Raw genomic sequence first — 27,471 nt, 5'->3', positions numbered from 1 at the left:
GACCATGGAAACACAGATTGCAAATTGACTGGAAACTAAATAAACTCAACTTAAAGAATGAGTGCATTAAAGAACATGTCATAATTAATAAATAATTTTATTAAAGAGAATGACAATAATGAGACAACTTACCAAAACTTACAGGATGAAGGAAAAGCAGTAATCAGAGTTAAAAATTTATATCTCTAAATGCTTACATCAATAGAATAGAGAAAGAAGAGACTAATGAATTGGTATGCAATTTAAAAAACTAGAAAAAGAAATAAGTAAAAATCCCTAATTAAACATCAAATTGGAAATCCTAAAAATTAAAGGTGAGATTAATAAAATTCAATATCAGAAAATCATTGAATTAATAAATAAAACTAGGAGTTGGTTTTATGAGAAGAAAACACAATAAAATAGATAAGCCATTGGTTAATATGATTAAAAAAGAGAGAAGAAAACCAAGTCACTAGTGTCAAAAATGAAAAGGGTGAATATACCACTAATGAAGATGAAATCAAAGCAATTATTAGGAGTTATTTTGCCCAATTATATGCCAATAAATTTCACAGTTTAATGAAATGGAAGAATAATTACAAAATATAAGCTGCTTAGATTATCAGAAGAGGAAATAGAATTTCTAAATAACCTATTTTAGAAAAAGAAATTGAACAGCCCATAAATGAGCTTCCCAAGAAAAAAGTATCAGGACCAATCATTTTATTTAAGTGAATTCTATCAAACATGTAAAGATCAACTAATTCCAATATTAAATTATTTGGAATAACAGGCAAAGGAGTTTTACAGACTCCTTTAACGAAACAAATATAGCATGATACCTAAACCAAGAGGAGCCAAAACAAAGAATGAAAATTATAGATCAATTTCATTATGAATATGGATGCAAAAATCCTAAATAAAATACTAGCTAGGAGACTACAACAATATACCACAAAGATTATATACTGTGACCAAGTGAAATTTATATCAGGAATACAGGGATAGTTTAACATAACGACAACAATGAACATAACTGATTATATGAATAACAAAAGAAACAAAATCATATTATATCAACAGATGCAAAAAAAGCTTTGCAACACTCGTTCCTATTACAAGCACTTGAAAGCATAGTTATAATTGGATTTTTCCTTAACATAATAAGAAGCATCCACCTAAAACCATCAGCAAGCATTATTTGTAATGGGGATAAGCTAGAAGCCTTCTGAATAAGATCAGAAGTGAAACAAGCATGCCTATTATCACCAATATTATTCAATATTGTATTAGAAATGCTAACAAGAGCAATAAGAGAAGAAAAAGAAATTGAAGGAATCAGAATAGGCAATCAGAATGGTAATAAAATTATCTCTTTTTACAGATAATATGATAATATACTTGGATTAGCTGAATCTCTAAGATTTTCCTTTTTTGTCATATTAGCCAATCTAATACCTCCTGATCAATTTGATAAGTTCCTCCCAACAAATTTAATGAGATTACACAGTATGGACTTGTAAGCATCTGAAGGGCACATCTCATGGAAGTGGACTTGTGTACTGACACCTTACTGATTAGCCTTCAGAGAATGGGACGGCCTCCTGATGACTGAGGCTCAAGAGGAAAGACTCTTGGAGAAGCCACCCCTTCTGTGATCTATAAAAATGAGCTGTAAAACCTTTTACACCATTTTTCTTTCTACATGCTTTCTCTGTCTTCAAATTTCAGATAAGAATGTAATAAGGGGGGCGGAACCAAGATGGTGGAGTAAAAGCAGTGACTTGCTTGAGCTCTCTCCCAAACTCCTCCAAACACCTGTAAAAAATGGCTCTAAAATTCTAGAGCAGAAGAACCCATAAAAAGACAGAGTGAAACAAATTTCCAGCCCAAGACAACCTGGGAGAGAAGCGCAGTTTAGTGTAGGCCATGTAGGCAAAGACCAGGCTTCTGTGAACCTGGAGCAGGCCTCAGGGGACTGAATCATGGACAACTGTGGTGGTTTCCAGACTTCTCAAACCACAAACACTAAAGATAACTTAGAAGGTCTGAGGAAAGGAAAGGTCTATGACCTCTGTGAGAGAGAAGCTCGGTCCCAGCCCCAGTCCCAGCCCAACACTAGGGCTGTGGCTGCTTCTAGAGCTATCGGCCCACAGACTTGGGGGGGAATCCAGTAGCTAATCAGAGAGGGATTTCAAGGATCTCTTTGCTGGTGCTAGGCAGGATTCTCTTGCTTTGCAAGAGCACAAGCCAAGAAAGGAGTAAACACCTCACTCTGGATTGTACTAGCTTGGAAGAACTGAAAATTTACAGGTCTCTAGAAGTATCTCTGAAAACAACTACACAAAACTCCTGAAGCTTGGGACAGAACATTCTCCACACTAGAAGCAGACCCCTACCTTACCAAAGACTTTAAAACTCAAGTAATTGGCTGGGAACATGAGCAAACTGCACAAAAAAAGTCAGACCATAGAATCTTTCTTTGGTGACAAAGAAGACCAAAACATATGACCAGAAGAAGACAAAGCATCCAAAACCTCCAGGAAAAATATGAATCAGTTCCAGGCCATGGAAGAGCTGAAAAAGGATTTTGAGAAGAAGTAAGAGAAGTAAAGAAAAAATTGGGAAGAGAAATGAGAGTGATGCAAGAAAATCATGAAAAACAAGTCAATAGTTTGCTAAAGGAGACCCCAAAAATAATGAAGAATATAATAAGAACACCTTAAAAAATAGTCTAACCCAAATGGCAAAAGAGGTCCAAAAAGCCAATGAGGAGAAGAATGCCTTAACAAGCAGAATTGGCCAGATGGAAAAGGAAGTCCAAAAGCTCACTGAAGAAAATACTTCCTTAAAAATTAGAATGGAGCAAATAGAAGCTAATGACCTTATGAGAAATTAAGACATTGTAAAACAAACCTAAAAGAATGAAAAAATAGAAGACAATGTGAAATATCTCATTGGAAAGACAAGTGACCTGGAAAACAGATCCAGGAGAGATAACTTAAAAATTATTGGACGATTTGAAAGCCATGATCAAAAAAAAGAGCCTGAACATCATCTTTCAAAAAATTATCAAGGAAAACTGCCCCGATATCTACCAGAGGGTAAAATAGAAATTGAAAGAATCCACTGATCACCTCCTGAAAGAGATCCCCAAAGGAAAACTCCTAGGAATACTGTAGCCAAATTCCAGAGTTCCCAGGTCAAGGAGAAAATACTGCAAGCAGCCAGGAAGAAACAATTCAAGTATTGTGGAAACACAATCAGGATAACACAAGATTTAGCAGCCTCTACATTGAGGGACTGGAGGGCTTGGAATATGATATTCTAGAGGTCAAAGGAGATAGGATTACAGCCCAGAATCACCTACCCAGCAAAACTGAGTATAATCCTTCAGGGGAAAAAAGTGGATATTCAATGAAGTGGAGGAATTTCAAGCATTCTTGATGAAAAGACCAGAGCTGAATAGAAAATTTGACTTTCAAATACAAGACTCCAGAGAAGCATGAAGAGGTAAATAGAAAAGAGAAAGCATAAGGAACTTATTAAGATTGAACTGTTTACATTCCTGCATGGAAAGATGATATTTGTAACTTATGAGAACTTTGTCAGTATTAGGGTAGTTGGAAGGGAAAAAATTATATGTATATAGAGATAGATAGATAGATAGATAGATAGATAGATAGATAGATAGATAGAGGCACAGGGTGAGCTGAAGATGAAGGGGTGATATCTGGAGAATAAAATTAAGGGGTGAGAGAGGATTATTCGGGGAGAAGGAGAAAGGGAGAGGTAGAATGGGGTAAATTATCTCATATAAAACAGACAAGAAAAGGCTTTTACAGTGGGGGGGGAAGTAGGGGAAGGTGACAGGGAACGAGTGAATCTTATTCTCATCAGATTTGGCTTAAGGAGGGAATACCACACATACTCAACTGGGTATGGAAATATATCTTACCCTACAGGAAAATAGGGGCAAAGGGGATAAGAGAGCAGGGAGTTGATAGAGGGGAGGGCAGATTGGGGGAGGAGGTAATCAGAAGCAAATACTTCTGAGGAGGGACAGGGTCAAAAGAGAGAACAGAATAAATGGGAGTGGGGTAGCATGAAGGGAAATATAGTTAGTTTTTTACAATATAATTACTATGAAAGTGTTTTGTGTATATATATATATATATATATATATATATATATATATATATATATATATATAAACTGTATCGAGTTGCTTGCCTTCTCAATGAGGGTGGGTGGGGAGAGAGGAAGGGAGAAAATTTGGAACCCAAAGTTTTAAAAACAAATGTTAAAAAAAAATTGTTTTCACATACAACTGGGAAATAAGATATACAGGCAATGGAGTATAGAAATCTATCCTGCCCTAAAGGAAAATAGAAGGGGAAGGGGATAAGAGAACGGGGGAGTAATAGAAGGGAGGGCAGATTAGGGGAAGGGATAATCAGAATGCATGCTATCTTGGGGTGTGGGGAGGGATGAGATGGGGAGAAAATTTGGAACTCAAGGAAGTGAATATTGAAAACTAAAAATAAATAAATAAATTACAAAAAAAAAAAAGAGTACAACAAGGTCTCACTTTCCTCCCTCCATCAATCCTCCACCCTCACTCCCAGCCAGACAAGGAAAAGAAAATGGCAACTTAGAGAAGTATATGGTGAGTTGTCTGTACTTTTTGCAGGCAAGCCTGAGAAGAGAGTTTCTGAACCTTAAGTTCCTGATTCCATTGTTATGCCTTTGTTTCCTTTTCTGAACATAGGCCAGAGAAAGGGCATTACCAGCCTTGGTGGTTACCTCCAGGATGAGTTTGAAAGGTTCAAGCATTGCCCACCCCCACCTTTTTCCTCTCCACTGTAAAAGCTCTTCCTTGTGTGCTTCTTTTATGTGAGAAAATTTTACACATTCTACCTCTCCTTCCCTACTCTCCTAGTGCATCCTTTTTCTCACCCCTTCATTCTTTTTGGAGATCATTCCAACATAATCAACTCACAGTCTTGTCTTCTATGTAAACTCCTTTTAATTGATCTAATAAGGATAAAGTTCTTAGGAGTTACATGTATCATCTTTCCTTATAGAAATGTAAAGATTAATTTTATTTCTAAGTACTCTTTCTGATGCTATGAATAGGCCATTTGGCTTATTCTGCTTTTTAAGAAGTTCTTTTCTTCAATGAATTTTTATGCCTCTTATCATTATTTTTTGTGCCTCTTTTACCAAGCCATTAATTTTCTTTTCATAATTTTCTTGTATCACTCTCATTTTTTCCCCAATTTTTCCTCTACTACTCTTATCTTTTTCCTTAACTCTTCCAGGAAATACTGTTGGGCTTGGGTTCAATTAGTATTTTTCTTTGAGGCATTTTTGTAGCTATTTTCACACAGTTGTCTTCTTCTGAGTTTACTTCTTGGTATTCCCTGTCACTGTAGTAAACTTTTACAATCAGGTTCCTTTTGTTGTTGTTGTTTGCTCATTTTCCCAGCCTATTTCTTGACATTGAACTTTAAGTTGAAGTTGGGCTCTGCTCACCTTGGGGTGGGGAGGAACTATCCCATGCTACAGGCACGAAAAGCATGCTGCTGTTTTCAGAGCTAGTTGTGGGAGGTCTACACATGTATGGTGCTTCCAAAGTGGTGTGAGCTTGGGAGAGGTGTGGTCACTACTCTCCTGGTCTACACTCTGGTCTTTACTGAGGAAGGGCACCTGGTCCCCTGCAACCAACCCCTCGTGCTCCTCTCCACCCTGAAATTGGAACCCAGAGCTGTGTATAGGCAAAAGAGTTGTCAATCAGTGCCAGCTGTTCCTAGTACCAGCAAAGGTCCCCGATGATGTCTTTCTGACCAGTTGTCTGATTCTCTGGACTGAGAGTTCCTGAAGCTGCTGCTGCTACTGCTGCTACCACTGCCCCTACCTGTATGGGTTCTGGACAGGCTTCCACTCCAGTGTCACAATTTTCTCCTGTCAACCTCCTAAATTTTTCTAGGCTAGAAAAATGTTTCACCCTAAACTTTTGTTGGCACTACCATTCCAAAAGTGGATTTGACGTGTTATTTTAAAGCCATTTGGAGAGGAATATTAAGAGTTCAGTTGAATCGCCTCTAATCCACCATCTTGGCTCCACACCCTACCCTTGTTCAGTTCTAAATCTGTTATCCTATTGAGTGAGACAATTAAACAGTATGAGATCTCTCAGATGGACTGAGTGTAACAGTTTTGTAGACTGTTACAAACTCAAGGTTGGTTACACTAGCCTGAATAGGCCCAAGTTTCAAGTTCCTAGAAAAACACATGATCTGTACTGTTACATTAGTATTAGGTAATGGCTAATGCTAAATAAGGATAAAATAGCTAGGATTGGTAGTATTATAATGAGATTCCTTGTTTCTGGGGTAGATTTTCGTGTTTTAGATTGTAAGGCTGAAATTCCTGTCCAATGGGAATTTACAGCTAGTAGTGGATGGGTGTCTCTGCGTTAGGACTATATAACCTTTGTTCTGACCTTTGTGCCTCACCTAGCTTTGCTCGAACTGCTGAACAAAGCAGACGCCCACTTCTCAAGAGAATGTAATAAATCTTTCACTTTATACCTAGAAAATCTCTGAGTGTTATTTTTGGGTGACTGTAGTATGATTTGTACAAAAGTCTCCCAAAATATCTATACCTTACATGGGAAATTGATGTGCTGTTTTAGAGATTTATGTTTCAGTATTTGTTCACTGACTTCTCCAATTCTTTGAAGCTTATGGATTCTCTATATTGAGTTAAAATAAAGGCAATCCCATATTCAATATTCTGTTATCCATTTTGGGGAAAACCTTTATACAACGTATGCCTGAACTTTATTCCTATTTCCCCACAGATTTACTCTGAGTTGGAAGCAATTATCCATAGAGAGAAAATGACCCTCCTTGGACCAATCCCCCAAGGTCAGATCTTGTCCCTGTGAACCCACAGTCTTTCTCTGGTTAGCAGAGGAACTTAGACCATGGGTGACATATATATTATTTTAGTTATTATATCTGCTGTTTCCCTTACTTTACTCTGAATATATTATAGAATCTGAGAATCATTAAATTTTCGAGCTAGAAGGAACCTCAGCAGCCATCTAATTCAACTTATACCTAAAAGGTATCTCTGCTATATATGTTGGCATAGAGAGGTACATTATATTTTCCTTTTTTGATATGAGTAATGCAATTTTAAAATAAACTTACATTTTAGTGTAACAAGGCTGAAACATCTAACTCTTATGTTTTGCCTTTTTTTACCACAGAGATTAGGCAAAGTTAACTAAAAGACAGTCAGCTTTGTCTTAGACCCCACTGAGGTCAATGAGAAACTAGAAGATTACAAAGTTTCTGTCAACAATACAAAGATCCATGACAATTCCAAAGGACTTATGATGAAAAATACTATCTACCTCCAGAGAAAGAACTGATAGGGTCTGAATGCAGATCAAAACATACTTATTTTTTACTTTCTTTTTTTCCCCCCCATTTTTTCTGTTTTCTTTCAAAATATGATTAATATGGAAATATGTTTTGCATAACTACACATGTATAACCTATATCAAATTGCTTACCATCTCATGGAGGGAGAGGAAAGGGAGGGAAAAAGAATATCTGAAACTCAAAATTTTAAATAAAAACTATTGCTAAAAAATGTTTTTAGGGGCAGCTAGGTGGTGCAGTGGATAGAGGATCGGCCCTGAAGTCAGGAGGACCTGAGTTCCAATCCGACCTCAGACACATAACACTCACCAGCTGTGTGACCCTGGGCAAGTCACTTAACCCCAACTGCCTAAAAAAATTTTTTTTTAAAAGCAAACAACAAAATAAAAAATGTTTTTGCATGTAATTGGAAAAAAATAAAATTTTTTTTTAAAAGAAGGTTTCAGTCTCCTACCCAGAAACACAATAAATTACCCCATCCTCTCCAAGGCTATTACTTGTTGTGAATCCAGCACGACTATTATTTTTGTTCTGTACATTCAAAGTATCTGTCAGAAATGGATCCTAGTCAGAAATCTACTTGCCCCAAAGACGTTCCCTTCTCCGTGTACCAATTGTTAGTCCTGCCTTGGCTTACAACTACAGATAACATAAAGCATTTTATTGACTTATGTCTTCAATTGTAAACAATGGGTTTTCTTTCCACAACATATAATATATCCAACAAGTGGCTGCCTCTCTTCTGCTTAAAGACTGCCAAGGAGAGATGGCCCTCCACTTCCCAAGGTGTTCAATTCCACTTCTGGACAAGTTCTAAGTGTTAGAAAGGTTTCTCCTGACATCTGATCCAGATTTGCTTCTTTGCCAGTTCTACCCATTGTCCTCAGAGCTCAAATAGAACAAATCTAATACATCCTCCATGAGAGCTCTTTGAATATTTTAACACAGTTATTATATTCCTGAGTGTTCTCTTCTCCAAATTCGTACACGTCTCAGGTACAAAAAGTGAGGGCCTGAACTAAGTTGGCTGCAGTGGGAGTAGAAAATAGAAGAAAGATATGAGAGATATTGTAAAAGTAGAATTCATATAACTTGGCAAATGACTAGATAAAAGGGATGAGAGAGAAAGAAGAGTAAAAGATAATTCTGAGATCATGTCAATGTTTGGGAGAATGATGGTATTATCCAGCAGAAATAGAGAAGCTGGCAGGGAAAGGAAGGATGATAACTTCAGTTTTGGACATGTTGAGTTTCAGGTTCTGGGAAGCAGTTGGAAATATAGGGCTGTAGCTCACAAAAGAGATGAGGTTGGAGCTAGATTTATGAATCATCAACACAGAAGTGGTATTTGAAGCCTTGGCTGAGATCATTTCCAGACTATAGAAAGAAAGGTAGAAAGGGCCTACTATACATCCTTGAGAGATACTCAGGTTTAAGGGAAAGGATCCCTATTCTACAACGCAGTATAACTTGCTAGAAGTAGAAACAATGAACTGCATCTTCTAAGAAAACCTGAATTCCTTACTTCAACCTCTAAAACTAAGGTCCAGAGAGATCGTGCTGATCATGCCTTGACCCACAAGTATGAACCCAAAGAAATAAGAACAAAAATAATTTCCTTAGTTTACTAGGCACAAGTAACCACTTTACTAAAACCAGCAATGACATAGCAGCTGCAGGGGGCTTGGTGGACAGAGAGTTGTTGAATGAGCAGATGCCCCAACTGATTTATTATAGCTTACAGACTAGCCTAGGGATGGATATCAAATACAGCCACAGTAAGCATGATTCCTGCAGAGGTAGGCAAAGACACACAACTGTCTCTCTCTCTCTCTCTCTCTCTCTCACACACACACACACACACACACCCCAGCTGCCTTTCTACTGGGCCAACAAACTGGTGGAGATCACACAAATGCTCGTGTAAAGGGAGGTTCACCAAGCTATCAACAGAGGTCACAAGTTTTGTGCCATCATAGAAGGTTTACTTGGGTTTTGCTAAAGTAATTCTGCCCAAATTCAACAGGTTTGTTACCGGCTTACATTCACTGGTGATAGAAACTGCTCTTCTCTTTAAATATCCCAGTAAACACTGCCTCCACAAACCAGGATGGTGGTGTAATTACTCTCAATGTTTTTCAAGTACTAACCTCATTTGTGTAGTTCAGCCAGATTTCCCCAGCAACCATCTTAATAGCGTTCCTTTGGCCAAGTCCCTTTTCCTCTTTGGCCCTTAGTTTTCTTATCTATAAAATGGAGTGCTTGAATGAGTTTGGAAAAGAAATGATTTGCAGGAAAACTTGCCAGCTCTCTTCAAAAGAGATAATATTTGTCTCAAAAGAAATAATATTTGTAAAGCTCTTAGCACAGTGCCTGGCACCTAGGAGGTGCTTAATAAAGACTTATTACGTTCTTCCTACTCACCCTCCCCCCCCTTTCAAGTATATGAAAGGATGTCATACAGAGATCTGATGAGAACTGTTTTATTGGTGCCTGTGGTAGAAGCTGGACCTGTGTAATGTAAACTAAGGAGGTTTTCCTTTAAGGAGTTAAGGAGGCCATCCACAGGATTTGATTGGTTTAGAGAACTAGAGTTTGAACAATGGGTGCTGCTTCATTGTTACTTGAGACATAAAAATCCCAGATAAAAATGGGAACTAGTGAACTGAAGGTTTAACAGAATTCCCACTGCCCCTCTAACTATATGGAGGTATAAGGTAAACAGGTATGTAAAACAGAGTAGGATCTATTTTAATTAGTAACTGCATTCTTTTTCATCTCTTATTGTTCAAAAAATATATATATATATGCATTGAATTTTTTTGATCCACCAGTGTTTCATTGTGTTCCAATCTGGAGCTTGAATCACTGGCCTGGCCTGAGCTAGGCCTGGCCCAGAATATTTGGCTCCTCTGCCCTAACTCAAAGAACAAAGCTCTCCATTTCCACCAAGCTGAGGCTTCCCTAAGCATTACTAAACATTACTTTGGGCATTACATTACTTCACCAATTGGCCTCCTTTAGACTTCAAATATCTCTAGGAGGGACAACATATTACACTGTATAAATTAATCTAACTCCTCTTCTTCTTCACCTCCTCCTCCCCCAAAGGCTAGAAAGAAAAGTTTATACTAGTTCTGAAGCTCTTTCGAACTCTCAGATTCTGAGTCTTGGTTCTACTACAAATCATAACTTCAATGAGCCTTGCTTTGTTCAAGTATTAAATGAGTGTTGGCCTAAATGATCTCTAAGATCCCTTCCAACTCTAAATTTATGAGGGCAAAAGAAAAATAGCTAGCATTGGGACAACAATTGCTCTATGTGAAATCTAAAAAGACCTAGATAAGAATCTACAGCACGTTGAGTAGTTTCTATATGGAGCAGGTATCACAAAAAAAGACTTTTGAATTAAGCCTGGAGAGACTTGCATGAGCTGATGCAAAGTGAAATGTACTGTGTACAAAGTAACAGTAATATTGTAAGATGATTAGCTGTGAAGGACTTAGGTATTCTCAGCAATACAATGATCCAAGGTAACTCTGAAGGACTTATGATGAAAAATGCTGTCCATACCCAGAGAAAGAACTGATAGTGTCTGAATACAGATTGAAGCATACTTTTTAACTTTATTTTTCTTGAGGTTATTTTTTTTTTGGGGGGGGGTCTATGTTTTCTTTCACAACATGACTATTATGGAAATGGCTATACATGTATAACCTATATCGAATTTCTTGCCTTCTCAACGAGGGGGGTGAGAAGGGAGGAAGGGAGAGAATTTGGAATTCATAGTTTTAAAAATGAATGTTTTTACATGTAACTGGGAAAAATAAAATACCAAATTAAAAAAAAGCCGACCTGAATTACGCAGTATTACACTCTCTGGGCTAGTTTATTCACTCCAACCTTCCCTCACAAAAGGCAGAACTGGAGTTTCTACAGAGGGACCACTCCCATTCCCATGACTCAAATTTTCCCAGGATCCTAAAAGGTAACCCTGTTATTGGAGGGGATACACTCTACAATTTGTCACTGTAACTCCGAAGACTTTGCCATTGTGCTTCCCATTTACAAAAGATCGGCACCATGACAAAGGATGATGCCGCTGACAAACTATTTTAACCCAGAATCAACTTTAAGAGGGCACTAAAAAAATGACTATTGGAACGACATGCCCTTACTTCAGCCAGAGCACTACAACGCTCCTCAGGCTAATTCTCTGGGTAACACAGACAAGCCCAGACAGCGCCTCACTCCACTGTCTTCTGCACTAACCCAAACTCTTCTTACAACAATGTAACTGCAGCATTTGTCATTTTCCCTGTTTCTCCCTCTAAACCACAGAAGGAAGGAGAGAGCCACTAGGTCCTTCTGAAAGTTTCGACTTCCAGATGAAGCTGGAAAGCAATAGCTCCAGCTAACGCTGAGTTCAGCTCTTTTCCAACGGGCTTTCACCATCCACTAGCTAGTCTTCCTCTCGGGTGCTCTCTTGATACTTTAACTCAGCTCCCTTACAGCTGGCTTTTCCATTCATCTCCTACTGGCTGTTTTGTGGTCTTAGAAGCCTCAAATAAGGCTGAGCCTCCTTTTGGTCAGTGATTTATCTTTTCGCTAATTCAGGAAATTAACTTTCTGTCAGTTAAGACAGAAAGTCCTTATTTAATCTTTCCATAGCCTCCAAAGAGTTATCCCCCTTAATGCTAGTTTCTTCCTTCTGTTAATTATTTCCAGTTTATCCTGTATGTGTCTTGTTTGTGCATGGTTGTTTGCATGTCGTCTCCTCCTGAGAGACTGAGTTCCTGAGAGCAGGGATTTTTGTTCTTCCTAGCTCTGGGGTCCGCAAACTATCCTCTCTCACCTTCCCCACCCTCTACTGCCTTTTTGTTTATAAGGAGCTAAAATCATATACCGGCAGTGGCTGAGTAGTTTGCAGACCCTGGGTGCCCTAGCACAGTACCTGGCACACAGCAGGCACTCAATAAATGCTGGTTAACGGACCCAAACTTCTCTTTTTCCTTTTAGCGACCAAACTAATCGCACGCTAACAGGCGAGTAGAAATGAGAGAATGGATGACTGTCTGTTCAGAGAGAGAGAGCTCTTAAACTGATGAGATCACCAATCCCAATAACGACTGGAGGATTATGGAATGGAGAAGAGGTGGAGAGAGCACTGGGGTCAGGAAGACCTGGGTTCAAATGCTACCGCAGGGCACGTCATTAGTCGTGTGACCCCAGCCAAGTCCCTTTAGAGCTCTGTGCCTCAGTTTCCTCCTCTGTAAAGTAAGGAGGTTGACTCCAGGGTCTAAATCTCTGCCCCAATGGAGGCAGCCCATGACCCACTGACCCAAATCAAGATGTGTAGGTCGTGACTGGGGCGCCCGGCGGCTCTGAGGCCCCGCCCCCGGGTGGGGTAGGGCGGGGCCGCACTTACTCGGGTCGAAGGGCACCACTCTGTCCTTAGCGTACGTAAAGCTGCCCCAAACTAACCACAGGGCGGCGCCCACAAGGCAAGGCCCCATCTTGGGTGGAGGGGGCAAGGGAGAGGGGAAGGAGAAAAAATGGCTGCGACGACGGCGTTGTTTTCCCCTCATTGGACGCCACCGCGAAGCGCCCGCAGGCCTCGCGGCAGGAAGGGCGGCCTACGTGCTCTCGGCGCTGCACATCACGTGCACGTCATGACGTCACCGGTAGGTGGTGCGGAGCGGCCGTGGCGGAGGAAGCGTGGGCGGGAGGCGGGAGGCGCTGCCCTTCTCCCTTCCCCCTCCCTCCCCAGTAACAAATAGGAAGTGAAAACAAGCCCAGCGGGGGGGGGGGAGGGATTGATCCTTCTTGTCTGGCTCTTAAGTCACTGACGCTTTTAGGGTCCTAACGTCTTCTGTGCTCCCCAAGTTTCTAAACTCATTTGTTTCTCACAGTTGGCGTCACCCTTGACTTTTCCGTCCTGCTCATCCCCGGATGCCACGTTTTGTCAGTTCTACCTCTCACCCATCTTTCACGTTCATCCCCTTCCCACCGCTCACACTGTGCTATTACGACCCCACTTTAAGCCCCCATCGCCTTTCCCCTCGACTTCTTAATGGCTTCCCTTTCTCCGGGCTCTTAACCTGATCCAGTTCATCTTCACTCCAGTGCCCAAATTAGGAGGCAAGGATCTGCTCTCCTGCCAAAAACCCTTCCTTCAGTGGCTCTTTACGTTCGGGATTCAAACTATCTTTCCAACCTAACTTCACATTTATTCCTCAACTTTTGTCTAAAATCAATTTAACATGCTGTCTCCTGCCTCTGTGCCTTTGTCCAAGCTGGCTCTGATGCCTAGATTATACTTGCCTCCTCATCTCTGCTTTTCAGATACTGTAACTTCCTAAAATACTCAGCTCTGGTGACGTCTCCTCCATGAAATGCCAGTGTTCTTTTCCTCTTCCCATGTCAGTTCTCCGATTTTTAGCTTGCCTTCCCTCTCACTTCTTACTTCATATTTTACCTATGTACATAGAGATTATATCCATTCAGTAGAATGTATGCTCCCTGAGGGCAGGAACTGTTTTGATTTTTGTCTGTGTGCTCAGCACCTCATTTGATTCTTTGCACATAGCACACACTTGACAGATAATACAAGACTACTTCTATATATAATAACAGCAGATTGGTGACACAGTGGCCATAGTGCTGGGCCTGAAGTCAGGAAGGTCTGAATTCAAATCCAACTGAAGGCACTTAATAGGCGTATGACCTTGTGCAAGTCATTTAACCTCTGTCTGCCTCAATTTCTCAGGGTTCTTGTGAGGATCAAATGAGATAATATATGTGAAGCACCTAGCATTGGGTAGGTGCTTAATAAATGCTTGTTCCCTTCCCTTTGATGGGATGTGAATTGCTTCTCCAGCAGCTTCATTTATTTCTCTCTGGGAAGAATCCAAGTCTTAGGAGAGTATGATTATGATTTCTATGTGTCCCTGAAGTGAAAGTTCGATACACTGGAATGTATCCTCTCTAGCTACCCCACATTCATATCCCTTATAAAATGAGGCACAGGGTCACAGATTTAGAGCAGGAAGGGACCTTGGAGGTTATCTGGTCAACTCTTTTATTTTACAGATAAGGAATCTGAAGTTTATAGAGGTTAAATGACTCACCCAAGGTCACACAGCTTGTATGTGTCAAAGGCAGGATATGAACTGAGGTTTTCCTGACTCCAGGTCCAATACACTATCCACTCTGCCACTGGGGTGGCACTCTGTGTCTGAAGAACTGTATATTTCTTGGAGAGGGAGGGGGATCTTGTCGGAAAGAGGTTGGAAATTGCATCAAAAGGAATTGCATCAACTGTTTTGGATTACTATGAACCTTATATGTATTTTCCACATTATCTGTAGGTTGTGCTGCATTTCACGTGCATCTTAGTATTTGAATGGGCTCTGGGGACCCTTTTATCAACATCTGTGAAAACCTTGACATGAGCTGTATTTGAAGATTTCTTAGAGGAATTACTGCATGGAAACAAAATGAGTCAAATAGATATGATTCTTGGGCTGCCTCAAAGATTGTACCGAATCCTTGTCTACCCAGAGACAGGCGTGTTAAGCTATTGGTTACAAAAAATATGTGGAAAAAGAAACAAAGAACTCTCAGAAGTTCTTTGCACACTAATTTTTTTTAAATGGTAAAGTGACTCATTATTTAACAAATGTACTTAGCAAAATTGGTTATAAATATGACACGAAATTAATTTAGGCCATATTTTATACTGTGTACTATGAAATGGAATTTAAAAATAAAAAAATTACAAAAGACAGAATAAGTAGTGAACATTAAATGCATTTATCTCAAATGTGGAGGGGAGATGATTTTTTAAAATTAAAGAAAAGATTGCTTAGTCATATCTTTTTAAATCTGTACAATAAAAATAAAACTAATAGATTGGAGAAAATGTATGAATATAACATAAAAATAACATCTAGCTGTAAGGACATATTTAAAATTTACAAAGGCAATTCAACTTCAATAATAAATTGAAATTGAAACAACTTTGAGGTACTGCCCATCAAACTGACAAAAATAAATAAATGCACTTGGAACATGATGCTGGAAAAAACTTTGGAGAAACAGATACTTCCCTTCAGGTGAAACTGCAAAGTAGTACAATCTTTAGTTAAGTGATCTTGCAATATTCTGCAACTTTGATACTTCGATAGTTTTATGGATCTATGATTTCATTACTTCCTTGAATGGTGCAGATCACAGCCTATCCACAATTTCTCCTACCCTATACTACTTTTGTCCATTTCTCTGGTAAATCCTCCATAGTGGTGCACTCAAAGTAGTAGGGACTTTCCCCTAAAAGCATGTGGGCCATCCATTGGTTGTCCTTTGCTCTCATTATGTAACCTCACCTCTCTTTCTGGTCATACATCCCTCTGATGATATCCTTTCTACAACTTAGTGGTGGTGTTTTTATAGTTACTGTTTTTCTATCTTTATGTGTAATTGGAAAAAAAATACTATTGGGGGGGGAATTGCTGTTTTTTTTTTAACTGTTGTCTTTTGTTTCTATATAACATTCTTTTCTGGATATATTTCTTCTCTATCCAGCAAGACATCTCTGGTAACAGAGATTTTATTTTTAAAGGAAAGAAAAAAGCAATTAAAAAAACAAACTTATCAACATATCAGCCATATCTGACAGCATGTGCAATGTTTCACACTCTAGTATTTATCCCGTGTTTGCTATGTGCAAAGCACTGTGCTAAACACTGAGAATACAAATAGAAAAGTATGACAATTCTCACCCTCAAGGAGCTCACATTTTTTTAGTGCATATTTTTTCATTCTTAATATTTTATTTCCACCCTCAATTTTTAGCATATAAAAAAAGTTGCGAGTTCCAAATTCTATCTTTCCCTCCCCCCCTTCCCCTCTCCCTTAGAGGGTAAGCAATCTGATCTATGTTATACATTTGCAATCATGTAAAACATTTCCATATTAGTCACTTTGTGAAAGAAACCTTAAAAAAAGAAAGAGGAAGAGAGAGAGGAAGGAAGGAAGGAAGGAAGGAAGGAAGGAAGGAAGGAAGGAAGGAAGGAAGGAAGGAAGGAAGGAAGGAAGGAAGGAAGGAAGGAAGGAAAGAAGGAAGGAAAGAAAGATTGAATATTTCAATCTGTATTCAGACGTCATCAGTTCTTTTTCTGGAGGCAGGTAGCATTTTTCATCATGAATCCTTTGGAGTTGTCTCAGATCATTGTATTGCTGAGAATAGCTAAGTCATTCACAATTCTTCATTGTACAATATTGCTGTTACTGTGTACAGTGTTCTCCTGGTTCTACTCATTTCACTCTGTGCCAGTTCATATAAGGCTTTCCAGGTTTTTCTGAAATCATCCTGTTCATTTCTTATAGCACAATAGTATTCTACTACATTCATATACCACAACTTGTTCAGCCATTCCCCAATTGATGGGCATCCTCTTAATTTCCAATTCTTAGCCATTATGAAAAGAGCTGCTATAAATATTTCTATATAAATGGGTTCTTTTCCTTTTTTAAAAAAATCTCTTAGGAAAAAAAAAACAAACATTAAGGGGCAGCTAGGTGGTGCAGAGGATAGAGCACCAGCCCTGGAGTCAGGAGGACCTGAGTTCAAATCCGGCCTCAGACACATAACAATGACTAGCTGTGTGACCCTAGGCAAGTCACTTAACCCCAATTGCCTCACCAAAAAACAAACAAAAAAACCCACAATCTCTTTGGGATACAGACCTATTGCTGCAGCATGTAGATGATATTGCTGGATCAAAGGGTATACCCAGTTTGATAGGCCTTTGAGTCTAGTTCCAAATTGTTCTCCATAATGCTTAGATCAGTTCACAAGTCCACCAACAATGTATTAGTATCCCAGTTTTCCTACATCCCTTCCAACATTTGTCACTTTTCTTTCCTGTCATATTAGCCAGTCTGATAGATGTAAGGTGATACCTCAGAGTTGTTTTAATTTGTATTTCTCTTACTAATAGTGATTTAGAAGATTCTAATGACAAGAAACAGTTGAAGGGGGAAAAAAGTTTTAGAAAACTAGACAAGATAGCCAAATAAGCCAGATCATCCTAAAGGCATTCAAGGATGAAATTAGAAGGAAGAAAACTAACAGATGAAAAAAATGGAAAAGATCTATGTAGATTTTGTAACAACTTCCTCTACTGATTGTGGAGACTACCATCAGAGCCTCCATTGTGCTACATGAGGAAGTAGAAATGACAGTAAATAAAACAAAAAATGGGAACATCATCTGGTAGACCAAGTAGAGGGTGTCCATCCTGGAGGTTACACAGTTTTGTCAGTACTGAGGCATCTAATCTCAAGGAATCTGAAAGAGGGGAGCATGTTAAATATTGTGAAGAAATCAGGGACCTCCTCAATACCAGAAAAAAAAAAAGAAAAACCAAGAAAATGTCAATAATTACCAACCCATAGGCTGACTATCTCATATTGATATTGCAAACACTACAAAAGTAGTCATATGCTTTGACCTAGTCATTCCACTATTCAGAATAACCCCTGAGAATGTTATCTAAAAGAAAAAGAGCTATCTGTTCGAAGACTCTGACAGTAGGATTATTTATAATTGTAAAAAATTGGAAACAACTTAAATCTCCAACAAAGGGGAACAGTTAAATACACTCCATTCTTGTCATGAGTGGTAGCTAAGTCCTATAAAGTTGCAGTGAACACTGAATTAGCGAATACTGAACCATTGCTCCTAGGGAAAATATGGGGTTGGGCTCCTGTGAGCCTCTGGTCACATTTATTTTAGCACTTTCTGGAGCGGCTTCACATACGAATCAATGAATCTCCTCTTCCTTTTTCTGGATATACTGATATATTGTTGATTTGTTAATACTGAACTCATGGAAAACAGCCCTATAACTCATGCCTGAATGAAGCTTCTTTAAGACATATGTTCTCCATAAGGCATATTATAGCCTTCTTGTGCTTAGGAGCACTAGATGGCATTTCAGCACTATGCTTTGGGGATATGTATATATGTGTGCATGTATGTATATGTATATATTAACATATATGTATATGTATGTGTGTATGAATATATATGCCAAGTATATCCAAAATCCATTTTTAACATCCTTTTTAAAAAATTTTGAGTATCTAATTCTTTCTGTCCCTCTCATTGAGAAGGCAAGCAATTTGATAAAGGTTATACATATGTACTCATGCAAAATATATTTCCATATTAGTCATTCTGTGAAAGAAAACAAAAGCCAAAAGAAAGGAAGAAAGAAGGAAAAATAAAGTTTTTAAAAAGTATGGTTTAATATGTATTCAGACTCCATCAGTTCTTTTGCTAGAGATGTGCAGCATTTCTCATCATGAGTTGGAGGCCATTTTAAAAAGTGAAATCACCCCAAAAAAAGCATGAAAATGGGGGAAACATGGCACTAAATACTTCACAAAAAGGAAGACACTGGGTTACAGTACGAGGAGCTGAAACAAGAAAACAGTGTTGCCTTATTTGACTTCAGCTGGGAACATGTGAGTTAGACAACTCAAATTTTCAACACTGCATGTCCTATCATGAATATTGATTTTTGATCAATTTTGATTTATTATACAAATAAATTTTACCAAGTAGGCAACTTTGTAAATACAGACTCTATAAATAATGAAGATTGACTGTAAATTGGGGTGCATTAACATAATGCAATATTAAATTAAGATCACAAGTATGAGGAGTATTAAGAAATCTGGAAAAAGTTCTGTGAAATAATGCAAAGTAAAAAAATAAACTAGAAAAACAGCCTATGTATTAACTGGCTATGTAAAAGGAAAAGTCATCCAAGAGATCAAAGGATCCTTCTGGGGTTTTGGAGACTCCAGTGTCAATATTTGTCTTTTGTTTTGAGATGTCATCAGTACTGATGACCCACCTTGATATCACCCTCCTCTCTCACTCCTACCTTCTCTTTTTCCTCTTACTGATTGCCCAGGAGCAACAGCAGTTCCTTTGGTTCTTTCTGGCTCAGCTCCATATGACTGAACCTCCTCTTTCCTCTCTGCTTCCAGACCCTAGCTGGTTATCTCTATCTGCTTCTGAGATAGTGCCTCCCTTTTAAACAAGTTCCTCAGGCATGAGGTGTACAGGTTCCATTCACATTGAGTTTTGATGGACTAACTCAATTAAAAAGTGTTGTTGTTGACCCCATTTTGGCATTTTCTTGACAAAGATACTGAAGTGGTTTGCCATTTCCTTCTCCAACTCATTGGGTTAAATGACTTGCCCAGTGTCACATAGATAGTGTCTAAGGCCAGATTTGAACTCATGAAGATGAGTCTTATTGAGCCACCTAGCTGCCCCAGGAATCAATTCTTATATTCTTATATAAGTAATTCTTATATAAGTAATACATGAGAGTCAGCATGGGACTTCACTAGACTTAGAATCAATCAAAAGAGATCCTCTTTGAATTTTGCCTTTCCTTCTTTCGAGCTACATAACCATCGACAAGTCACTTGATGCCTTTGAGCCTCATTTTTTTAAATCATAAGATAATAAAACCACCTAAAATGGCGGTGATATAGCTATTTCATAGGACTGTTATAAGAATCAAATGAGATAATATATGTAAAGCACATTGAAAACCTTAAAACACTATGTAAACATTAGCTGTTGTTATCCACTCATTCTCTATTAGCAAAAAATGATTAACAGAGCAGGACCAAGCAAAGAGCCCTTTAGTGCATAACTTAAAGTATCCCTTGACCAAAACTGACTGAAATAGACCCATTATGACAAGCACTTTCTATATATTATCTTATTTGATCCTCACAACCTCACAGTGAGGTCACTACAACAGATATTATTATCTCCATCTCCTAAGGCTCAGGTAATTGAAATTACTAGTCCGTGATCACACAGCTACTAAATGTTTCTCTCCTGATTTCAAGTCCAGTACTTATTGAGTGTAGTGTAGACAAGGCATTGCACTAAGTGTTAGGAGAACAGGAAGTGATATAATACTAACCAAGCTGCCAAGGGGCTTATAATCTAATGAGAAGCTATGCTCACAAATAACTGATATTAGGCAGAGTGCAAAGGAGAGATCCAGATAAAGTACTGTAAGATGAGTGAAGAAGGAAAGAGATAGAGGTAGTTTTGTATTTGTTGGAATGAATTGAATTAATGGATTTTTATCACCCTGATCTTTGTCAAGAAGGGGTGTTAGTGGTGAGTTCCAGGGCCCAGCCCTATAAGCCATTTTTATCAATGCTTTAGAAAACTTTATGAAGTCTCCTTTGAGTGGCTTCTTGAAGGCAAAAAGGGATTTCAACAAATAGATACTGTGGAGGGGTAGAACATTCCAGGCATGTTGGACTTCATGAAAAAAGCCATGGAGATAGGATATGGCAGAGTGTGGGAAGGGGGATTGGTTAGAACATGAGGTACACAAAAAGGAGTAATAGTACAAAGCTGAAAAGATAGGTTGGAGATAGAATATAAATAGGTGCATATATGCCTTGAAAAATATATATGGGGGGTAGCTGTGTATGACAGGGTCAGGAGTTTATCCTTTATTTAATAAGAACTGGGGAGCTGCCAAAGGATTCGGAATCAATAAGCAACATGTTTGGTTTAGTGATTTAAGAAGTTTACCTGGGCAACTAGATAAAAGATGGAGATGAAAAACCAAAAACAAGAAGACTGATATGACGCCCCTTTAACCAAAGAATTAGAGTACAGTTGACACTGTACACACATAGGACAGGACAAAATCATCAGCATATTTTGATCTAAGGACCATTGGAGCTGTGATGGCTCCAAAAGAAGACAGTCTCCTTTTTCCCTTCTCTGAAAGGGCAGGGGGCCAGGGCAGTAAGGGAAAAAAGCTAAAATTTTGAGAAATAGCCAGAATAGTGCAGAAACACACAGACTGACCTTGGCCTCCCCTGCTACCATCTGTGATATCTGCTACCCCAGCCACAATCAAGGGTGAGATTTGGGACCACCTGGAGCCACTGCAAAAAAAGACTGTAGCTGTTCTTGGCTGCTATAAACTACACATGGTCATCAAACTCCTTTCTTCCTTCTCCCACCCAGGAAAAATGTGGATCTATGTGAAAGCCTATCTTTTCGTTTCTTTAAAGTTTATATTTTATATTGCTGGCCATCTAGTGTCTAAAAGCCAAATATTAAAATAAAACAGCAATTAACCCAACTTATTATGTCCTTGTATTTTATTTGCTCAAGGAGTTGAAGGAGAAGTTATAGTCTTAGACTTAGAGAGAAAAGAAATTCTCTAAATTGCTGCATGAGCAAAAGATATTTTTTTGGTAAATATAACTCTGTGTGTGTGTGTGTGTGTGTTGTCTGTCTGTCTGTCTGTCTGTTTGGTACAAATATCTTTTGATAAATAAATATTTGTTAAACATAATGTCCCTCTCCCAAACTGGGAAAAGGATAAATCACATCTGGACTGTCCCAATTCCCCTAAAGCACAAATGAGTTAGCCAGAAAGGTTGTTGTTTGTCCTTCCTTCTCGAACAGGACCATAAGATGATGTAACTTGCAAGTGAATTGGATTTAAGTGAGGGAGGGCTGTGCAAGGTCACTAGACTCACTTTCTCCTCCAGAGTCATCTGATTCCAGTGGCAAGACATAAATCAGGGTGACTGGAGGTGGCCCCCAACGGGGGTGGGGGGGGGAGGAGGCTCAGTAAGAAATGTTCTCTTAATGCCCCTCAGGCAGTGACCTCAGGCAACTTTCCTTTCCTATTATTCCATTCTGGGTAGGTTCTGGGAATCCCTTCCCCCTGTGGGATGGAGCCAAGGGCAAAGAGTAGAGAGTGAGAGATGTGCCAGAAGGGATAAGTTGGGAAATCACACCCACGCCCCACTGGAGGGTAGTTACTAGTTCTCCTCAGCCAAACACCTGTCAAATCTCATGCAAAGTTAGACCAGGATACTAGTTTGTTGCAACTACCTGGGAAATTACGGGAGACTTCACAGAAGAATTAGACTGGTCTCTATTGCAAAACAATAGACCCTCACATGGAGCAATTTAATTTACACAAGGGAAAGCTATGTGGTTTAATTTGAGACACGCAAAGTAAGAGCATAAATAGGGAGAGAGGGGCAATAAGAGGGGCAATAAGTAAGCCAGCATGATGACCACCCCTCCCCCACATCTCCAAAACTAGGGCGGTGCCCACCAGGATAGTAGCTAACACCTACAAAATTATGAGGGGAAGAGAACAAAACTAAAGACGTTACCAGAGACATAAGAATAATGATCTCCAGGCCACAGCAAGAAGAGTGTGTTGATGATGGCCAGGTAAGAAGAGTCTGCCCCTTCAGAAGGCTGAATTGTTATACCAAATTCTTTCTACTCCTCCTCGATCTGACAGGTGGGTCTTCTAAGGCTAATGTCATTCCATACATCATAGCATTTCATCATGGCACTTTAGAAATGTGGATACAGGCTAGAGTGGTTTTATTGGGAAAAGCAAGGCTTTGTCCAATTGGTTTAAAAGATAGAAACTGTCAACATGGAAGGTTCCAGCCATAAAAGAATTCAGAAAGGAGAAGAGAGTTTTAGGCTGAAGGGGCCTTTCTTGTTTTCCCCAGACTCTCCTTCCTCCCACACACATACACACAGGCAGTCAATAAACTTTTAAGCACCTCTTGTGTGCCAACGATTCTGCTAAACTCTGGGGAAACAAAGAAGGGTAAAAGATGATTTCTGATCTCAAGAAGCTTACAGCCTACTGAGAGAGGCAACGTGAAAATAATTATGTTGTATGTATGTTGAATTTGAGGTGCTGGTGAGACACCTAGGCATAGCTGTGCATTTATTACGCTCCTTACTGTGTGCCGGTCATTGTGCTAATTACTCTAGAAACAAAGCAGGCAAAAATATAGTCTTTGCCCTCAAGAAGTTTGCATTTTAATGGGGACACAATGTGTAAATACCTATATACTTATAAGATATATAGAATGTAAATAACAGGTGATCTCAGAGGGAAATCACTAGCAGTAGGGGGAGCTGTGAAAGGTCTCAAGCAGAAGGTATGATTTGAGTTGAGTTTTGAAGGAGGCTGAAGGATGAGGAGGAAAAGCCATTGAAAAGATACAGAGGTGGAGATGGAGAATCTTGTGCAAGGAAAGGCAAGAAGGCCAGGATTGCTGAATCGTAAAATATGTGAGGGATAGGAAGGTTAAGGAGGCTAGAAAGGTAGGAAGGGGCCAATAGGGAGCTTGAAAATGTGGGACTAGACCTCTGAGGAGAGGGGTTGGTGCTTGTGATGTAGATTTGGGGCTCGTGTAAATAGAGGTAATAACTGAAGCCATTAAAAAATGGATAAGAAAGTGTGTAGAGAAGAGAACCAAAGACTAAACCTTGGGGGATATCCACATGAAGGGGCCAAAGCAGGGGAAACAAGCAAAAAAGCCAGAGGAAGAATTTTCTTCTACCAACGTGTCCCTCACAAGGCACTTCTGTGTAGCCCCACACCATGCTGAGATGAGTTTGGAGGTTCCCTGAAGGATAGCCCTATAACACTGTGTAAATGGATGGAGATGGGACTCCCGATTGGCCAAGGGGCCTCGAAGTCCATGATGCTGGTCTCTATTAAGATGGTTCTCAGGGGCAGCTAGGTGGTGCAGTGACTAGATCAGTGGCCCTGGAGTCAGAAGGACCTGAGTTCAAATCAGACCTTAGACACTTACTAGCTATGTGACCCGGGGCTACTCAATTAACCCCAAATGCCTCCTTTAAAAAAAAAAAAGAGGTGATTCTCAACTCTATTTGCTCAGTCCTAACCTCCCTTTAGTCTTAAAATCTCTAACTGCCTAAAGAACTTCTAAAGAATATTTGAAACTGGATGTCTTACAGACATCTTAAACTCAATATGCCCAAAACTGAACTTTCTTCCCCAAACACTTCCCTCTCCTTAACTTTCCGGTTACTGTGAAGGTACCATTATCCCCCCAAGCATCTAGGCTCAATTGCAACCTCAGTATTATCTCTCTCATCTCCCATATCCAATCTGTTGCTAAGTCCTGTCTATTTTACCTTCTTAATATTTCTCAAATACTCCCTCTTCTTTCCTCTAACACTGCTACCACCCTGGTACCACCTAGACTATTATAACAGGCTGCTAGCTAGTCTCCCTGACGCAAGTCTCTCCACACTCCCGTCCATCCTTCACTCAGCTTTCAAAGTGATCTTCCTAAAGTGCAGGTCTGGCAAAGAACTGGAAATTGAGGGGATGCCCATCCGTTGGGGAATAGCTGAACAAGTTGTGATATATGATTTTAAAAATTAATTTATTTTTAGTTTTCAACATTCACTTCCATAAGCTTTTGAGTTTTAAATTTTCTCCCCGTCCTTCCCTACCTCTCTTCCCTAGACGGCATGTAATCTGATATAAGCTTTATACATACATCCCTATTAAACATATTTTCACATTTATCATGTTGTAAAGAAAAGTTAGAACCAATAGGAGGAACCACCAAGTTGTGGTATATGATTGTGTGAAAATGGATACCTTGATTTCCTTGAGGCCCACCACACCAATTATCCAGGTAACCAGAAGAACTGTATGAAGACTGGCTGTATCAGCTTGACATATCAACAATCCTTTGAAGTAACTGAGAGTAAACCTAACTGGATGTGCAGAAAATCAGTAACTCTGAAGTCAGTTAATCTCATACCAGCTTTGAAGCAGACCCTGAGCCATCTGGTGTTTATGGACCTTCAAGGGACATCCTTATCTCCAGAGACTCCCCTAACTGTTGGTTATGGGGCTCTTGGAATTATCTTGTTTTTGGAGACATCTCCTTATTAAGCTTCGAACCAATGATGCCTTCTGATTCATGTATCAAAGGGCCACAGCTCTAACACCTGGAATTCCTCACTGGGGGATGGGATGGGGCTCACTGACTCACTCCTTTCTAAGCCCACCTTCCCCCCCAAATTCTTACCTTCCTTTGTTTAGAAGATATATAAACTCTCCCCATCCATGTGCTGTCAGCATAGGTTGGCAGTCCCCATGTGCATGTTTTATTTCCCTATTTAATAAAAACCTTCCTTTAATTTCACAGGCATCATCTTTCTCTGGTTGTCTTCCCTTTAGGGAAAAGGGGGATTTAAAACTTGAGAACTGAGCTTTGCATTTTCCTGGAGTCTTCCCCTTTGAGGGAAAAAGAGAGCTATATTCCCTCAAGAGAGCATCTGCCTTGGTTTACAATTGTAATGGAATACTATTGGGTTATAAGAAATGATGAACAAGATGCTTTCAGAAAAACCCAGAAAGACTTATATGAACTGATTCAGAGTGAAATGAGCAGAACCAGGAGAATCTTGTACATAGTAAAAACAATACTGTATGATGATCAATTGTGAATGACTTAGCTATTCTCAGCAATACAATGCTCCAAAACAAGTCCAAAGGACTCATCATGAAAAATACTATCCACTTCCAGAGAAAGATCTGGAGTATGAATGCAGATCAAAGCATACTATTTTTCACTTTTTTTAGTGATTTTTTTTTTTGGTCTGTGTTTTTCTTTTCACAACGTGACTAATATGGAAATATGTTTTACATGATTGCACATGGATAAACTGTATCAAAATGTTTGCCATCTCAGAGAGGAATGTGGGGAGGAAAAGTAGGAGAGAATTTGGAACTCAATATTTTTAAAAATGTTAAAAATTGTTTTTACTTGTAATTAGAAAAAAAATAAAATATTTTTCCCTCATGGGTAATTGGGGTTAAGTTAGTCACACAACTAGTAAGTGTCTGAGGCCAGATTTGAACTCATGGAGATGAGTCTTCCTGACTCCAGTCCCAACATTCTATTCACTGCATCACTTAGCTGTCCCAGTAAAATAAAGTGCAGGTTTGACTATGTCATGCCTCCTATTCAATAAACTCCAATGGACTATATAAAATCTCCAGGATCAAATATAAGGGCCTCTGCTTGACTTTTAAAGCCCTTCATAATCTGGCTCCTTCCCAGTCTTTTTACACCTTAGTTCTGTCCGTGTACTCTGCTATGCACTGATTCTGGCCTCCTTGTGCTTATCACCCAAGACACTCCATCTTCATACTTTGAGCATTCTCATTGGCCGTTTCCCATGCCTGGAACTTTCTCCCTGCTTATCTCTGCCTCCATGCTTCCCTGGCTTCCTTCAAGTCTTAATTAAAATCCCACCTTCTGCATGAACTCTTTCTTAGTCCTCCTTAGTCTAAGCGCTTCCCCTTAGAGATTATCTCCAGTTTATCATACTTACATCTTATTTATACATAGTTGTTTGCATGCTCTCTTCTCTTTTAGACTGTGAGCTCCTTGAGAGCACGGATGATATGTGTGTGTGTGTGTGTGTGTGTGTGTGTGTGTGTGTGTGTGTGTGTGTGTGTGTGTTTGGCTTTCCTTTGTATCCCCAGTGCCTGACCTTAGTAAGCACTAAATAAATATTTGATTGAATTGACAAGACTATGCCCATAGGAAACATGGTTCCCATTGGTGGAAAGACTTCAGAGAGAGGAGAGAAAGAGGGGGAGACAGGGCAAGGAAAGAGAAGAAATGGACTTGAGTTATGATTAGGAAGCCCCTAAAGCCTGCAGAGGTCTTGGTCTAAGATCTCTGGGTCTAATCCCGGGTCTAACTGTAACTACGTACCTCTCCACCCTCCCCTTTGCCCCTTGGCTAACCAGGAAAAATAGATTTTATCCTGAGGTCAAAAAAAACAGAATTATACCCATAGACTACAAATATCTGCCAATACCCTACTTGAGAGAGTGACTGCCCAGTCACAACCGTCCTCCTACTCTCCACACAGGTTGAATTCCAGTCTCCCTGAAACATAACATAAGGCTTTCCAGATCTCTTTTAAAAATCCCAGTTATTCGCAGGTCATTCAGTCCCTGTTACTTTGGTTTTGATTAGATGGCCACAGTTCAGTTACACAGAATTTTACTATCTATCTAATTTAATATTTTATTTTTCCCAAATTACATGTAAAAAC

The 27,471-nt window shown here is 39.3% G+C and overlaps 1 protein-coding gene across 1 annotated transcript in view; it reads right to left on the bottom strand.

The window, feature by feature from the left end:
* Positions 1–13,120, bottom strand: part of LOC110194043 (transmembrane protease serine 12-like) — a 39,427-nt gene extending 26,307 nt beyond the window's left edge. The window contains exon 1 of the mRNA XM_020966162.2: positions 12,871–13,120. Within this exon, the coding sequence (XP_020821821.1) occupies positions 12,871–13,030 (160 nt within the window). The 5' untranslated portion in view covers positions 13,031–13,120. The remainder of the gene's footprint in view (positions 1–12,870) is intronic.
* Positions 13,121–27,471: the final 14,351 nt, after the last annotated feature.

The sequence above is a fragment of the Phascolarctos cinereus genome, unplaced genomic scaffold, assembly GCF_003287225.1.
Source record: "Phascolarctos cinereus isolate Bilbo 61053 unplaced genomic scaffold, phaCin_HiC Scaffold_1;HRSCAF=81, whole genome shotgun sequence".
In the NCBI taxonomy this organism is placed as follows: domain Eukaryota; kingdom Metazoa; phylum Chordata; class Mammalia; order Diprotodontia; family Phascolarctidae; genus Phascolarctos; species Phascolarctos cinereus.
Note: the sequence above shows the minus strand (reverse complement) of the source record. Positions and strands in the feature narration are given on the sequence as shown.